Source organism: Stegostoma tigrinum, chromosome 34 (assembly GCF_030684315.1).
Source record: "Stegostoma tigrinum isolate sSteTig4 chromosome 34, sSteTig4.hap1, whole genome shotgun sequence".
NCBI classification, from domain to species: domain Eukaryota; kingdom Metazoa; phylum Chordata; class Chondrichthyes; order Orectolobiformes; family Stegostomatidae; genus Stegostoma; species Stegostoma tigrinum.
The window spans coordinates 22,250,747-22,267,146 of record NC_081387.1 but is presented as its reverse complement, the minus strand read 5'-3'; the positions used below and the strand labels follow the sequence as shown (position 1 = coordinate 22,267,146).

Below are 16,400 nucleotides of genomic sequence, written 5' to 3'. Positions count from 1 at the left end.
GTTTCAGGTTTAAAGATTTCTGAAGAAGGGTCTAGAACCGAAACATCAGCCTTCCTGCTCCTCTGATGCTACTTGGTTGCTGTGTTCATTCAGCTCTGCACTTTGTTATCTGACAGTCAGAGGGGGCTGTGAAGAATGCTCCAAGCTCCAGCCGGGCCAGACTCTGACCTTCACCCCCTCTGCCAGCCCCGCTCTGTCTGTCAGACCCACCCCAAAACCCCAGCCCCACTCTGTCCCACTGAACTTCCAGCCCCGCTCTGTCAGACCCACCCCAAACCCCAGCCCCGCTCTGTCTCTCTGAGCTGTCCCAAAACCCCAGCCCTGCTCTGTCAGATCCACCCCAAACCCCAGCCCCGCTCTGTTTCTCTGACCCGCCCCAAAACCCCAGCCCCGCTCTGTCCCACTGAACTTCCAGCCCCGCTCTGTCAGACCCACCCCAAACCCCAGCCCCGCTCTGTCTCTCTGACCCGCCCCAAAACCCCAGCCCTGCTCTGTCCTTCTACCCACCCCAGGCCCGCTCTGTCAGACCCACCCCAAAACTCCAGCCCCGCTCTGTCCCTCTGACCCACCTCCAGCCCCGCTCTGTCAGACCCACCCCAAATCCCAGCCCCAGCCCCACTCTGTCCCTCTGACCCACCCCCAGTCCCCCTAGTCCCTCTGACCCACCCCCAGCACCACTCTGTCTGTCAGACCCACCCCAAACCCCAGCCCCGCTCTGTCCCTCTGACCCACCCTCAGCCCTGCTCTGTCTGTCAGACCCACCCCAAATTCCAGCCCCGCTCTGTCCCTCTGACCCACCTCCAGCCCCGCTCTGTCAGACCCACCCCAAATCCCAGCCCCAGCCCCACTCTGTCACTCTGACCCATCCCAAACCCCCAGCCACGCTCTGTCCCTCTGACCCACCCCCAGCCCCGCTTTGTCTGTCAGACCCACCCCAAACCTCAGCCCCGCTCTGTCTGTCAGACCCACCCCAAACCCCAGCCCCAGCCCCACTCTGTCCCTCTGACCCACCCCAAATCGCAGCCCCACTCTGTCCCTCTGACCCACCCCAAACCCCAGCCCCACTCTGTCCCTCTGACTCACCCCCAGCCCCACTCTGTCCCTCTGACCGACCCCCAGCCCCGCTCTGTCTGTCAGACCCACCTCAAACCCCAGCCCCAGCCCCACTCTGTCCCTCTGACCCACCCCAAACCCCAGCCCCGCTCTGTCCCTCAGACCATTTCGACACCCCCCCCGCCCTCAGCTGAAGCTGACAGCCCTCACTGCTGGGCGTGGTGGGGAGCTGGCCTGCGGATGATGGACACAAGGTGGGGTTTGACTCGCAGTACAGTTCCCGGCTGGCCCTGCAGATCGATAGGTTCTCCCTCCACATCGGGCATGAACTGGAATTCCTTCAGCAGGTAAGCCAGAAAGATGAAGAGCTCCACACGAGCGAAAGACTCCCCCAGGCAGGTTCGCGCCCCCAGGCTGAACGATAGGACATTCTGCATGGCTCTCTCAGTGTCAGCAGCCTCCAGAAACCGCTCTGTACAGCACAAAGTATGGACTCAGTGTCAATGCAAACTTGCCCTGAACTCTGCTGGGCCTGTTCAAGTCCATTAATCACTGATCTGACCTCTACTGGGCCAGTGTCACTCCATTAATCACTGATCTGACCTCTACTGGGCCAGTGACACTCCATTAATCACTGATCTGATCTCTGCTGGGCCAGTGACACTCCATTAATCACTGATCTGACCTCTACTGGGCCAGTGACACTCCATTAATCACTGATCTGACCTCTACTGGGCCAGTGACACTCCATTAATCACTGATCTGACCTCTACTGGGCCAGTGACACTCCATTAATCACTGATCTGACCTCTACTGGGCCAGTGACACTCCATTAATCACTGATCTGACCTCTACTGGGCCAGTGACACTCCATTAATCACTGATCTGACCTCTACTGGGCCAGTATCAATGCATTAATCACTGATCTGACCTCTACTGGGCCAGTGACACTCCATTAATCACTGATCTGACCTCTACTGGGCCAGTGACACTCCATTAATCACTGATCTGACCTCTACTGGGCCAGTGTCACTCCATTAATCACTGATCTGACCTCTACTGGGCCAGTGACACTCCATTAATCACTGATCTGATCTCTGCTGGGCCAGTGACACTCCATTAATCACTGATCTGACCTCTACTGGGCCAGTGACACTCCATTAATCACTGATCTGACCTCTACTGGGCCAGTGACACTCCATTAATCACTGATCTGACCTCTACTGGGCCAGTGACACTCCATTAATCACTGATCTGATCTCTACTGGGCCAGTGTCACTCCATTAATCACTGATCTGATCTCTTCTGGGCCAGTATCAATGCTTTAATCACCGATCTGACCTCTACTGGGCCAGTGTCACTCCATTAATCACTGATCTGATCGCTACTGGGCCAGTGTCACTCTATTAATCACTGGTCTGACCTCTACTGGGCCAATGTCGCTCTATTAATCACTTATCTGACCTCTACTGGGCCAGTGTCGCTCTATTAATCACTGATCTGACCTCTACTGGGCCAGTGTCGCTCCATTCATCACTGATCTGATGTCTACTGGGCCAGTGACACTCCATTAAGCACAGATCTGACCTCTACTGGGCCAATGTCGCTCTATTAATCACTTATCTGACCTCTACTGGGCCAGTGTCGCTCCATTCATCACTGATCTGACCTCTACTGGGCCAGTGACACTCCATTAATCACTGATCTGACCTCTACTGGGCCAGTGTCGCTCTATTAATCACTGATCTGACCTCTACTGGGCCAGTGACACTCCATTAATCACTGATCTGACCTCTACTGGGCCAGTGACACTCCATTAATCACTGATCTGATCTCTACTGGGCCTGTGTCACTCCATTAATCACTGATCTGATCTCTTCTGGGCCAGTATCAATGCTTTAATCACCGATCTGACCTCTACTGGGCCAGTGTCACTACATTAATCACTGATCTGATCGCTACTGGGCCAGTGTCACTCTATTAATCACTGATCTGACCTCTACTGGGCCAGTGACACTCCATTAATCACTGATCTGATCTCTACTGGGCCAGTGTCACTCCATTAATCACTGATCTGATCTCTTCTGGGCCAGTATCAATGCTTTAATCACCGATCTGACCTCTACTGGGCCAGTGTCACTCCATTAATCACTGATCTGATCGCTACTGGGCCAGTGTCACTCTATTAATCACTTATCTGACCTCTACTGGGCCAGTGTCACTCTATTCATCACTGATCTGACCTCTACTGGGCCAGTGTCACTCCATTAATCACTGATCTGACCTCTACTGGGCCAGTGTTGCTCTATTAATCACTGATCTGACCTCTACTGGGCCAGTGTCGCTCCATTCATCACTGATCTGATGTCTACTGGGCCAGTATCAATGCATTAATCACTGATCTGACCTCTACTGGGCCAGCGTCACTCTATTAATCACTGATCTGACCTCTACTGGGGCAGTGTCACTCTATTAATCACTGATCTGATTTCTACCGGGCCAGTGTCACTCTATTAATCATTGATCTGATTTCTACTGGGCCAGTATCAATGCATTAATCACTGATCTGATTTCTTCTGGGCCAGTATCAATGCTTTAATCACCGATCTGACCTCTACTGGGCCAGTGTCACTCTATTCATCACTGATCTGACCTCTACTGGGCCAGTGTCACTCCATTAATCACTGATCTGACCTCTACTGGGCCAGTGTTGCTCTATTAATCACTGATCTGACCTCTACTGGGCCAGTGTCGCTCCATTCATCACTGATCTGATGTCTACTGGGCCAGTGTCACTCCATTAATCACTGATCTGACCTCTACTGGGCCAGCGTCACTCTATTAATCACTGATCTGACCTCTACTGGGCCAGTGTCACTCTATTAATCATTGATCTGATTTCTACCGGGCCAGTGTCACTCTATTAATCATTGATCTGATTTCTACTGGGCCAGTATCAATGCATTAATCACTGATCTGATCTCTACTGGCCCATTAGATTCTTAGATTCTTAGAACAGCCTGTACTGGAGCCCACCAGAACAGAGGCAATTCTGGATCTGGTGTTGTGTAACGAACCGGATTTGATCAGGGACCTCGAAGTAAAGGAGCCATTAGGAGGTAGTGACCGTAATATGATAAGTTTTAATCTGCAGTTTGAGAGGGAGAAGGGAGAATCGGAAGTGTCAGTATTGCAGTTGAATAAAGGGAACTACGGAGCTATGAGGGAGGAGCTGGCCAAAGTTCAGTGGTTCAATACCCTGTCAGGGATGGCAGTGGAACAACAATGGCAGGTATTTCTGGATATAATGCAGAAGGTGCAGGATCCGTTCATACCAAAGAGGAAGAAAGATCCTAAGGGGAGGCGGGGGCAGCCGTGGCTGATGAGGGAAGTTAAGGACTGTATAAAAATTAAAGAGAAGAAGTATAACGTAGCAAAGATGAGCGGAAAGCTGGAGGACTGGGAAACTTTTAAAGAGCAACAGAAGATAACTAAAAAGGCAATACGTAGAGAAAAAATGAGGTACTGGCCAAAAATATAAAGGAGGATAGTAAAAGCTTTTTTAGGGATGTGAAAAGAAAAAAAATGGTTACGACTAAAATTGGGCCCTTGAAGACAGAAACGGGTGAATTTATTATGGGGAACAAGGAAATGGCAGAAGAGTTGAATAGGTATTTTGGATCTGTCTTCACTAGGGAAGACACAAGCAATCTCCCAGATGCAATAGTGGCTGAAGGACTGAGGGTAATGGATGAGCTGAAGGGTATTTATATTCGGCAGGAAATAGTGTTGGATAGACTGTTAGGTCTGAAGGCTGATGAGTCCCCAGGACCTGATGGTCTGCGTCCCAGGGTACTTAAGGAGGTGGCTCTAGAAATCACGGATGCATTGGTAATCATTTTCCAATGTTCTACAGATTCAGGATCAGTTCCTGTGGATTGGAGGGTGGCTAATGTTGTCCCACTTTCCAAGAAAGGAGGGAGAGAGAAAACAGGGAATTATAGACCGGTTAGCCTGACGTCAGTGGTGGGAAAGATGCTGGACTCAATTATAAAAGGTGAAATTATGAATCATTTGGATAGCAGTAACAGGATAGGTCAGAGTCAGCTTGGATTTACAAAGGGGAAACCGTGCTTGACTAATCTTCTGGAATTTTTTGAGGATGAATCTATGCAGATGGACAAGGAAGAACCAGTGGATATAGTGTACCTGGACTTTCAGAAAGCCTTTGATAAAGTCCCACATAGGAGATTAGTGAGCAAAATTAGGGCGCATGGTACTGGGGGCAAAATACTGGCTTGGATTGAAAATTGGCAGGCTGAAAGGAAGCAAAGAGTAGTGATAAACGGGTCCCTTTTGGAATGGCAGGCAGTGACCAGTGGAGTACCACAAGGTTCGGTGCTGGGACCGCAGCTGTTTACAATATACATTAATGATATAGACGAAGGCATTGGAAGTAATATTAGAAAATTTGCTGATGACACAAAGCTGGGTGGCAGTGTGAAATGTGTGGAGGATGTTATGAGAATACAGGGTGACTTGGACAGGCCAGGTGAGTGGACGGATGCATGGCAGATGCAGCTTAATGTGGATAAATGTGTGGTTATCCACTTTGGTGTCAAGAACAGGAAGGCAGATTACTATCTAAATGGAGTCAAGTTAGGTAAAGGGGAAGTACAACGAGATCGAGGTGTTCTTGTACATCAGTCAATGAAAGCAAGCATGCGGATACAGCAGGCAGTGAAGAAAGCTAATAGCATGCTGGCCTTCATCACAAGAGGAATTGAGTATAGGAGCAAAGAGATCCTTCTGCAGCTGTACAGGGCCCTGGTGAGACTGCACCTGGAGTATTAGAAGGATGACAGGGGATCTGATTGAGACGTATAAGATTATTAAGGGATTGGGCACTCTGGAGGCAGGAAGCATGTTTCTGTTGATGGGTGAGTCCAGAACCAGAGGACACAGTTTAAAAATAAGAGGTACGCCATTTAGAACAGAGTTGAGGAAGAACTTCTTCACCCAGAGAGTGGTGGATATATGGAATGTTCTGCCCCAGAAGGCAGTGGAGGCCGACTCTCTGGATACTTTCAAGAAAGCGATGGATAGAGCTCTGAAAGAGAGTGGAATCAAGGGTTATGGGGATAAGGCAGGAACAGGATACTGATTGTGGATGATCAGCCATGATTATAATGAATGGTCGTGCTGGCTCGAAGGGCCAAATGGCCTACTCTTGCACCTATTGTTTATTGTCTATTATCTCGTGTCACTCTGTTAATCACTGATCTGATCTCTACTGGGCCAGTATCAATGCATTAATCACTGAACTGACCTCTACTGGGCCAGTGACACTCCATTAATCACTGATCTGGCCTCTACTGGGCCAGTGACACTCCATTAATCACTGATCTGACCTCTACTGGGCCAGTAACACTCCATTAATCACTGATCAGATCTCTACTGGGCCTGTTCAAGTCCATTAATCACTGAACTGACCTCTACTGGGCCAGTGACACTCCATTAATCAGTGATCTGACCTCTACTGGGCCAGTGACACTCCATTAATCACTGATCTGACCTCTACTGGGCCAGTGACACTCCATTAATCACTGATCTGACCTCTACTGGGCCAGTGACACTCCATTAATCACTGATCTGATCTCTACTGGGCCAGTGACACTCCATTAATCACTGATCTGACCTCTACTGGGCCAGTGACACTCCATTAATCACTGATCTGACCTCTGCTGGGCCAGCGACACTCCATTAATCACTGATCTGACCTCTACTGGGCCAGTGACACTCCATTAATCACTGATCTGACCTCTACTGGGCCAGCGACACTCCATTAATCACTGATCTGACCTCTACTGGGCCAGTGACACTCCATTAATCACTGATCTGATCTCTGCTGGGCCAGTGACACTCCATTAATCACTGATCTGACCTCTACTGGGCCAGTGTCACTCCATTAATCACTGATCTGATCTCTACTGGGGCCGTGTCACTCCATGTATTGAAGCTTATTACCTGGCCTGAAATGAGTCGGCTCTGGCCATCTGCTTTCATCATGATGAGCTCCAAAGAGGTTGGTGATGACGTTGGTTTCCTTTGGAATAAAGTAACCTGCCACACTTCACAGAAAAACACAAATGACACGGATTTTAACAAAAGATGCACAAACAGATAAATAGAAAGCGGGACATAACACCAGCGCTTTGTCGGAGGCTCACTGATGATGTTACCTAGAATGGTGACGAAACGTCTGAAAACGAACCTTCCAGCTCAGCGAGCAAACTCACATCCAGAACCTCAACCTGAGCTACAAATCTTCTCAAAACTCGCTATGGCCCTTTGTGGAAACACATCCTATGTGTTCACAAAATCCTCACAGTTCCAACTCCATTTGGAGCCCATTGGCTCAATGGAATGGGTCAGGAATTTTCCACAATTTTCTTCTCCATATTTTGGTCCTGAAATGGTTGATGTGAGGTGACCTGACCGGGTGGGGGTGAGGCTTGTGGAAGGGTATGGGAGGTGAGGTAGCTTACTTGATGGAGATGTGGTTAGATCAGCATCTAATGCCCTTGAGAGAGTGATGGTGAGCCGCCTTCTTGATCTGATACAAATATGTGCTGTAGGTTGACCCACAATTCCCTGACGGAGGTATTCCCAGGATTTTGACCAAGCGACAGTAAAAGAACAGCGATGTATTTCCAAGTCAGGATGGTGACTGGCTCAGAGGGGAACTTGAAGATGGTGATGTTCCCATTTGTTTGTTGCCCATGTCCTTCTAGATGGAAATGGCTGTAGGTTGGAAGGTGCTGTCTAAGAATTTTCATTAAATTTTTGCAGTGTGTCGTGTAACTACTAAGCATCGGGGGTAGAGAGAGTGGATACTTGTGGATGTGGTGCCACAAGTGGGCTGCTTTGTCCTGGATGGTGTCAAGCTGCTTGAGTGTTGTTGGGGCTGCATTCATCCAGGAAAGTGGGGAGTATTCCACCACACTCCTGACTTCTGCCTTCTAGATGGTGCTCAGGCTTTGGGGAGCTAGGAACTGTCTAGTTTATATTTCTGTTACCACCATGATGTGGCTCAGGCCTGATTGACAGATTGTCCAGTGTGTCAGATCTGAGCTCTGATATCTCAACAACACCGCAGTTTGATACTAACTCCATATCCAATCATTCAGATTGCTCCAGGTCTGGCATATTGTCCATCTCCAGCCCTGCCTTAGCTCACCTGGAGCTGGAAACTTTGTTCACTCTGTTCTTACCCCAACCTGGGCAATCTGCATCTTTTCTCATCAATATTGAGGCTGCACCTTCTCTCAAAGCCTAGTCAATCCCTCGGTCCCAATGGGAAAATGGAGCCCAGCTCATCCCTAAGAACACACGTAGAGTGGGGAGGGTAGGGGCGGTGGGTTCTGGCTGCATTACCTGGTGTCGCAGGTTGTACGGTGTATTATGGAGATGGGCACCACAGGTCTTAGCCTCAGGACTTCAGCAATGGTGGCCGACAGGACCGGCAGCTTCTTCCTGTCAGCGTAGGCTGGGTAACAATCTTCTCCAATCAGTTCACAAATCTCCTGCTTAATCCTGTCCTGAATCTGGAACAGACAAGGGTCGGGGATCGCAGGGTGGTTTGTGTCGACATGCTAACTGTGAGTCACAGGCGCGGACCTGGCTGTGAGGGTGGGGTTCTGTCACCATGTAAACATGCAAGCTGGGGATCAGCGGTGGTGTCACATGCAGGATATAGTTTCTGGGCCAACACTCCCTCTGCCCCTCCAACCCCAACCCCTCACGTTGCTGTCTGCCCTGTGACTGCCCTCCCCTGCCCTGAGCAGCAGAATGCCAGTTACAGAGGCCATTTCCTGCCTCCAGGAGATAAGGAGGGTTCTGTGGAGGTCCGGTCTCACTCTCCATGTCTTTGTTGACTCGGACCTTACTGTACCACAGCTGCACATACATTCCTGAATGGAGCTGAGGGTTTCTCTCTATTCCAGCCTTTCATACAGGACCGTACTCCCCTCTAGGTGACAGCATTACCTAACAACCCATTTCAGATTTCTCCACCAGTTACAAACAGATGAAAAAGGGACAACAGTGGTCCAAACCAGCCTTTCAATAAGATTGTGCCTGAACTGATTTTAACCTTGGCTTGACATTCTTGAATATCTCCAATAATCTCCGATCCCATTGGTCACCAAGAATCTATCTCCATCTGCCTTAGAAATATTTAAAGGTTCTGCATCCACTGCCTCTTGAGGAAGAGAATTCCAAAGACTTTCAACCTTCCGAAAGAATCTTTTTTTCCCTCGAATCTGTTTTAAATGGGTCACCCTTTATATTTAAATAATGACCTGTAATTCTAGATTCTCCCCACAGAGGAAGCATTCATCTTTTTCTGTTTCCTCAGGATCTTTATATATTTAAATTAAGTCACCCCTAACTCTTTTAAACTCCAGAGGGTACAGGCCTTGTCTGTCTAACATTTCCTCACAAGGGAATCTACTCATTCCAGGTTGTGGTCAAGTAAACCTTCTCTGAACTGTTTCCAATGCATGAAAATCCTTTGGGAATTTGGTGACCAGTGCTGTACACAGGAAGGCACTGATATGGCTCCACCACATCCTCTATTACTGAAACATAACCTCCCTGCTCTGGCATTCAATTCCACAATAAACCATAACATTCGATTAGTTTTCCTGATTACTTGCTGCACCTACAGACCAACTTTCTGTGATTCATGCATTGGGAGACCCAGGTGTCCCTGTAACTCAGAGCTCTGCATCCTCTCACCAATTAGACAATATGTTTCATTTTATTCTTCCTTCCAAAATGGACAATTTCACACTTTCCCACGTTGTACTCCCTTTCCTCGGTCTCTATTCCCTCACCTGAACCATCCATATCCTTATATCCTCTTCCCAACTCTCTTTCCTACTCATTAATTCAAATCAACATCCATGACTGTTGATCTGCGCTGCAGTGTTAAAGATGACTCAGGGAGGCCCACATTGCTGTGGTAACATTACATCCACATTGTCAAATGGAACAACTGACAGTGACGACTGTCGTTCCAACATTCCTTCTATCAGGGAGCTGGCCGTCACTTCCTGGCTGTCATCGGTGTGTGCTGATTGCTTGGCCATCGAGTCCTAGAAAGGGACTTAGACAGAGAGCTCCTGGCTCAGAACGACAAGAGATCCTCTGCACCACAGGGCCTTCATTAATAGAACCAGATCTGTCTTACCTGTTGAATTCAGTAACTTCATATGTCTCAACCAAATCTGCTGACTCTTTCTGGTTCTGTATAAAACGCCCCACCTACTCACTACCTCACCTGAGCTAAGGCACTCCAGCCTGGATAACATCCTTGTAAATCTCCTGTGCAGTCCTTCCAGTGAAGTCATAACTCACAGCACCCTAGCCAAGGCCGAACAGCATTTTAACTTGTCTTAGCCACCACAATGTGGTAATAATTACCCTTTCAGATCAACACTGGGTGTTGTCAGCTGCCACAAAAGCTGAGGGTAGCGGAGATTGTCAGGAACTGGGAAAGAGAGGGATCATTCATTCTCTTTCTGCAAGCTGGGGAGAACATAATCAGTCAGGTTGGACCAGGAGCTTTATGTTGCCTCAGTGGAAAGGATCAGATGGACTGTTCGGTTCAAACAGGAGCCCCGTGGTTATTCGGTTGTCACTCACCTCGGGCCTGTGAACGAGGAAGGCGATGGCCCAGCCCAGCGTTGAGGATGTTGTTTCTGTCCCACCCACAAACAGGTCTACGATTACCATGTGAATGTGTTCCTCTGTGAGCTCCTCCAGCTGTGCTGTATCTTCATCTTGGTCCCAGAAATGCTTCATCAGGGCATCAGTGATATCCCGGACCTTGCCCTTCTGAAACGTCACCTACAACACGAAAATTTCAAAGTTATATCAGCTCAGTCTGCACCCCGGTCTCAGGCCATCTGTTCCACTCTCTTCGGTGTCTGAATTATCAGGGCAAGAGTGGGCAGCAGATCAGTATCACTGTGAAACAGACTGGGGGGAGAGTACGGCAGGTCAGTATCACTGTGAAACAGACTGGGGGGAGTGTGTGGCAGGTCAGTATCACTGTGAAACAGACTGGGAGGAGTGTGCGGCAGGTCAGTATCACTGTGAAACAGACTGGGGGGAGTGTGTGGCAGGTCAGTATCACTGTGAAACAGACTGGGAGGAGTGTGCGGCAGGTCAGTATCACTGTGAAACAGACTGGGGGGAGAGTACGGCAGGTCAGTATCACTGCGAAACAGACTGGGGGGAGAGTACGGCAGGTCATTATCACTGTGATACAGACTGTGGGGAGAGTACGGCAGGTCAGTATCACTGTGATACAGACTGGGGGGAGTGTGTGGCAGGTCAGTATCACTGAAACAGACTGGGGGCAGTGTGCGGCAGGTCAGTATCACTGTGAAACAGATTGGGGGAGTTTCTGGCAGGTCAGTGTCACTGTGAAACAGACTGGGGGGAGTGTGCAGCAGGGCAATATCACTGTGAATCAGACTCGGGGGGAGTGTGCAGCTGGTCAGTAACACTGTGAAACAGACTGGGAGGAGTGTGCAGCAGGTCAGTATCACTGTGAAACAGACTGGGGGAAGTGTGCGGCAGGTCATTATCACTGTGAAACAGACTGGGAGGAGTGTGTGGCAGGTCAGTATCACTGAAACAGACTGGGGGCAGTGTGCGGCAGGTCATTATCACTGTGAAACAGATTGGGGGAGTTTCCGGCAGGTCAGTGTCACTGTGAAACAGACTGGGGGGAGTGTGCAGCAGGTCAGTAACACTATGAAACAGACTGGGAGGAGTGTGCGGCAGGTCAGTATCACTGTGATACAGACTGGGAGGAGTGTGCGGCAGGTCAGTATCACTGTGAAACAGACTGGGGGAAGTGTGTCTCAGGTCAGTATCACTGTGATTGGGGGGAGTTTCCAGCAGGTCAGTATCACAGTGAAACAGACTGGGAGGAGAGTACGGCAGGTCAGTATCACTGTGAAACAGACTGGGAGGAGTGTGCGGCTGGTCAGTATCACTGTGAAACAGACTGGGAGGAGTGTGCGGCAGGTCAGTATCACTGTGATACAGACTGGGGGAGTGTGCGGCAGGTCAGTATCACTGTGAAACAGACTGGGAGGAGTGTGCGGCAGGTCAGTATCACTGTGAAACAGACTGGGAGGAGTGTGCAACCGATCAGTATCACTGTGATACAGACTGGGAGGAGGGTGCGGCAGGTCAGTATCACTGTGAAACAGACTGGGGGAAGTGTGCGGCAGGTCAGTATCACTGTGATTGGGGGGAGTTTCCAGCAGGTCAGTATCACAGTGAAACAGACTGGGAGGAGAGTACGGCAGGTCAGTATCACTGTGAAACAGACTGGGAGGAGTGTGCAGCAGGTCAGTATCACTGTGAAACAGACTGGGAGGAGTGTGCGGCAGGTCAGTATCACTGTGAAACAGACTGGGAGGAGTGTGCGACAGGTCAGTATCACTGTGAAACAGACTGGGAGGAGTGTGCAACCGATCAGTATCACTGTGAAACAGACTGGGAGGAGTGTGCAGCTGGTCAGTATCATTGTGATACAGACTGGGAGGAGTGTGCGGCAGGTCCATATCACTGTGATACAGACTTGGGAGGAGTGTGCGGCAGTCAGTATCACTGTGATACAGACTGGGAGTCATGTGTGGCAGGTCAGTATCACTGTGATTCAGAATGGGAGGAGTGTGCGGCAGGTCAGTATCGCTGTGATACAGACTTGGGGGTGTGCGCAGCAGGTCAGTATCACTGTGAAACAGACTGGGAGTCATGTGTGGCAGGTCAGTATCACTGTGATTCAGAATGGGAGGAGTGTGCGGCAGGTCAGTATCGCTGTGAAACAGACTGGGAGGAGTGTGCGGCAGGTCTGTATCATTGTGATACAGACTGGGAGGAGTGTGTGGCAGGTCTGTATCACTGTGATACAGACTGGGAGGAGTGTGCGGCAGGTCAGTATCACTGTGATACAGATTGGGAGGAGTGTGTGGCAGGTCAGTATCACTGTGAAACAGACTGGGAGGAGTGTGCGGCAGGTCAGTATCACTGTGAAACAGACTGGGAGGAGTGTGCGGCAGGTCAGTATCACTGTGAAACAGATTGGGGGGAGTTTCCGGCAGGTCAGTACAACAGTGAAACAGACTGGGGGAGTGTGCAGCTGGTCAGTATCACTCTGAAACAGACTGGGGGGAGTGTGCGGCAGGTCAGTATCACTGTGATACAGACTCGGGGGAGTGTGCGGCAGGTCTGTATCATTGTGATACAGACTGGGAGGAGTGTGCGGCAGGTCAGTATCACTGTGAAACAGACTGGGAGGGAGTGTGCAGCTGGTCAGTATCACTGTGATACAGACTGGGAGGAGTGTGCGGCAGGTCAGTATCACTGTGAAACAGACTGGGAGAAGTGTGCGACAGGTCAGTATCACTGTGATACAGACTGGGAGGAGTGTGCAGCTGGTCAGTATCACTGTGATACAGACTGGGAGGAGTGTGCGACAGGTCAGTATCATTGTGATACAGACTGGGAGGAGTGTGCGGCAGGTCAGTATCACTGTGAAACAGACTGGGAGGGAGTGTGCGGCAGGTCTGTATCATTGTGATACAGACTGGGAGGAGTGTGCGGCAGGTCTGTATCATTGTGATACAGACTGGGAGGGAGTGTGCAGCAGGTCAGTATCACTGTGAAACAGACTGGGAGGAGTGTGCAGCTGGTCAGTATCACTGTGATACAGACTGGGAGGAGTGTGTGGCAGGTCAGTATCACTGTGATACAGACTGGGAGGAGTGTGCGGCAGGTCAGTATCATTGTGATACAGACTGGGAGGAGTGTGCAGCTGGTCAGTATCACTGCGTGAGATAGGGAGAGTAGAGCTGCATGGAGAAGGCAACAGTGTGAGAGGTGAAAACCAACAAAATTGAGCCCTTTCAACCTATTTTTATCTATCTGAAGTGAAATATGTTGTGAGGACCCCACCACACTGCATCCTGCATGGTTTGGGCTTCAAGAGATTCTTGCTAAGCTCTTCAAGGCCAAAGTGAAACATTTCTCCCGCACAGATATGGAAACATACTCACACACCTTATGGCTCTGAATCTGCTGCGTCACAAACGAGTCTCGTTTCTTCACTTCCTTCAGGAATGCCTTCCAACTGGAGTTGGGAAAATGCTAGTGTGAACAAACAGGTGAAACTCTACCATCCCTTAGTGCTGTTCACTACATAAATAGCCAGTGTTCTTCACAGGATACCAGTGATGTGTAGGGGCAGTAGAACAACTCAGTTACTTCTGACTGGAAAGGAGCCTCATTTATCGTTGAAGACCAGACGAGAGCCATTACTCATGGCTTGCATTGACTTGTCCCATCCCATGGCTGACAGTTCGGCGGAGCCATCCCTGGGTCTGCTGTATGACAGGCTCAGGTGATGAGTTCCAGTTGGCAGGCCATTGCATCTTACCAAGGCAACTCACACTCAGTGAGCTCCCTGAGGGGATTAATTAGTGATTCCCCAAGGATTTTGAAGGGGTTCTGACAAACATCTTGCCCAGCAACAAGGCACTAATCCCTCAAAGCCAACTCCACTGTGGACGATGGAGCCCAGATTCCTCTTCAGAATCCTGGCTCATGACTGACCGTACCAGGGTGGAAGATGTGGACAGACACTGAGAGGCTTTGCGGGAACATATGGCGGTGAAGCCAACGTGGCACGGGAAGATGCATCAACCTCCCGACAATACCTTACCCCAAATCTTTAAAACACTACATGCCCTACAAGTGGCAGATGATACGATGGACCCTCCCCTACACTAACGCATTAAACTGAGTGGGTGCAAATCACCATCAATCCTGACAGCCTGCCTGCGAAGGAGAAGCGAACAAATTTTGACTGAGTTGGAAATATATCCCTGCAGTGTCACTGGGACAAAATCCTGGATGTCCTCGCTCATGGCATATGGGTATTCTGATACCAATTTGACTGCATCAGCTCGAGAACACAGCTCGCTGCCATGTTTTCCAGAGCAGTTATGCATGGGCAATAAATAATGGTCCTGCCAGTGACGTCCACATCAGTTCAACTAATTTTAAATAGGCAGTCAATTTCTAATCAATGTCAAAACACTCTCTCCATCGAATTCTAGCTGCAGAAAGAAATGTCATTTGGGGTATTCAGAGCTAGGAATCTATTACCAGGCATGTTACAGACCTTGGGAAAGGCCAAACTGTGAACACAGAGCAGCCAGGGAGAGTGGCAGTGACTGAGGTGGGATCTCTAATGAGCATACCTGTAGGATGGGAAACATATCGAGGAGAGTGATTGATGGGGAGTTCCAGAGTCTGACCAGCTCCACCAGACAGTCGTGTATAACACAAAGCTCAGGATCATTCCTCTCGTACTGAAATCAGACAAACAGTGAAAAACATACTGTACACAGTGACAGATTACAACAGAGCTCACCAGCACTGGTTCTGTGTGTGATCACAGTGACCAGTTCAGTGAGAGCGTGGCTAACCTGATAATCCTCAACTCCAATGTCTTGACTTTCCATATAATTCAAGCATATTCCTTCAATGATTAAAAATGTATTTCTCTCTCTTGAATACACTTAACAAACCAATCTTTACGGCCCTATGTTGGAAAGAATTCCACAGATTCTTTATTCTCTCAGTAAAGAAATGTCTCTTTAGCTCTGTCTTAAAAGGGCAAACAAATTAAACCTGAAATTTGATCTGAACTTCTGCCCTTGGATCTCTCCCACAAGGGGAAACAACCTTTCCCCATCTACCCTATCAAGTCTTCTGGGGATCCTAGATGTTTTAATCATCTCACTGCTCATTCTTCTAAGCTCCAACGGGTACAGGCCCAAACTACTTAACCTCTGCTCATAAGACAGTCCCTTCTCAACTGGTGTCAGTCTAGTGAACCTTCTCTGCACTGCCCCCAGTGCCAGAATATCTTTCCTTAGATTAGGGGCCCACAGTATTCCATCCGTGGTCTGACTAATGCCTGGAATAGTTTTACCAGAACCTCCCTCCTTCATACTCCATTTCCCTTAAAACAAAGGCTGTCATTCCACATGCCTTCCCTTCCTTGAATTCAGAGTGTTTTTTTCAGTAGCTTTCTCCATTTAAATAATATTCAGCTCCTCTATTCTTCCTGCCAAAGTGCATCAGTCACAATTTCCCACATTATATCTGCTCAATGCAACGTGGCAACTGATGCATGAAACTCAATGAAGTGTTTGTATTTAACATTTTGGGGTTACTAATTTAACAAGTAA

The 16,400-nt window shown here is 49.1% G+C and overlaps 1 protein-coding gene across 1 annotated transcript in view; it reads right to left on the bottom strand.

Annotated features, from left to right (window-relative positions):
- Positions 1-1,259: 1,259 nt before the first annotated feature.
- Positions 1,260-16,400, bottom strand: part of LOC125446328 (steroid 21-hydroxylase) — a 28,008-nt gene continuing 12,867 nt past the window's right edge. Inside the window, 6 exon segments of the mRNA XM_059639620.1 lie at positions 1,260-1,525; positions 7,081-7,184; positions 8,491-8,660; positions 10,765-10,968; positions 14,203-14,289; positions 15,405-15,515. Coding sequence (XP_059495603.1) covers positions 1,260-1,525; positions 7,081-7,184; positions 8,491-8,660; positions 10,765-10,968; positions 14,203-14,289; positions 15,405-15,515 — 942 coding nt within the window.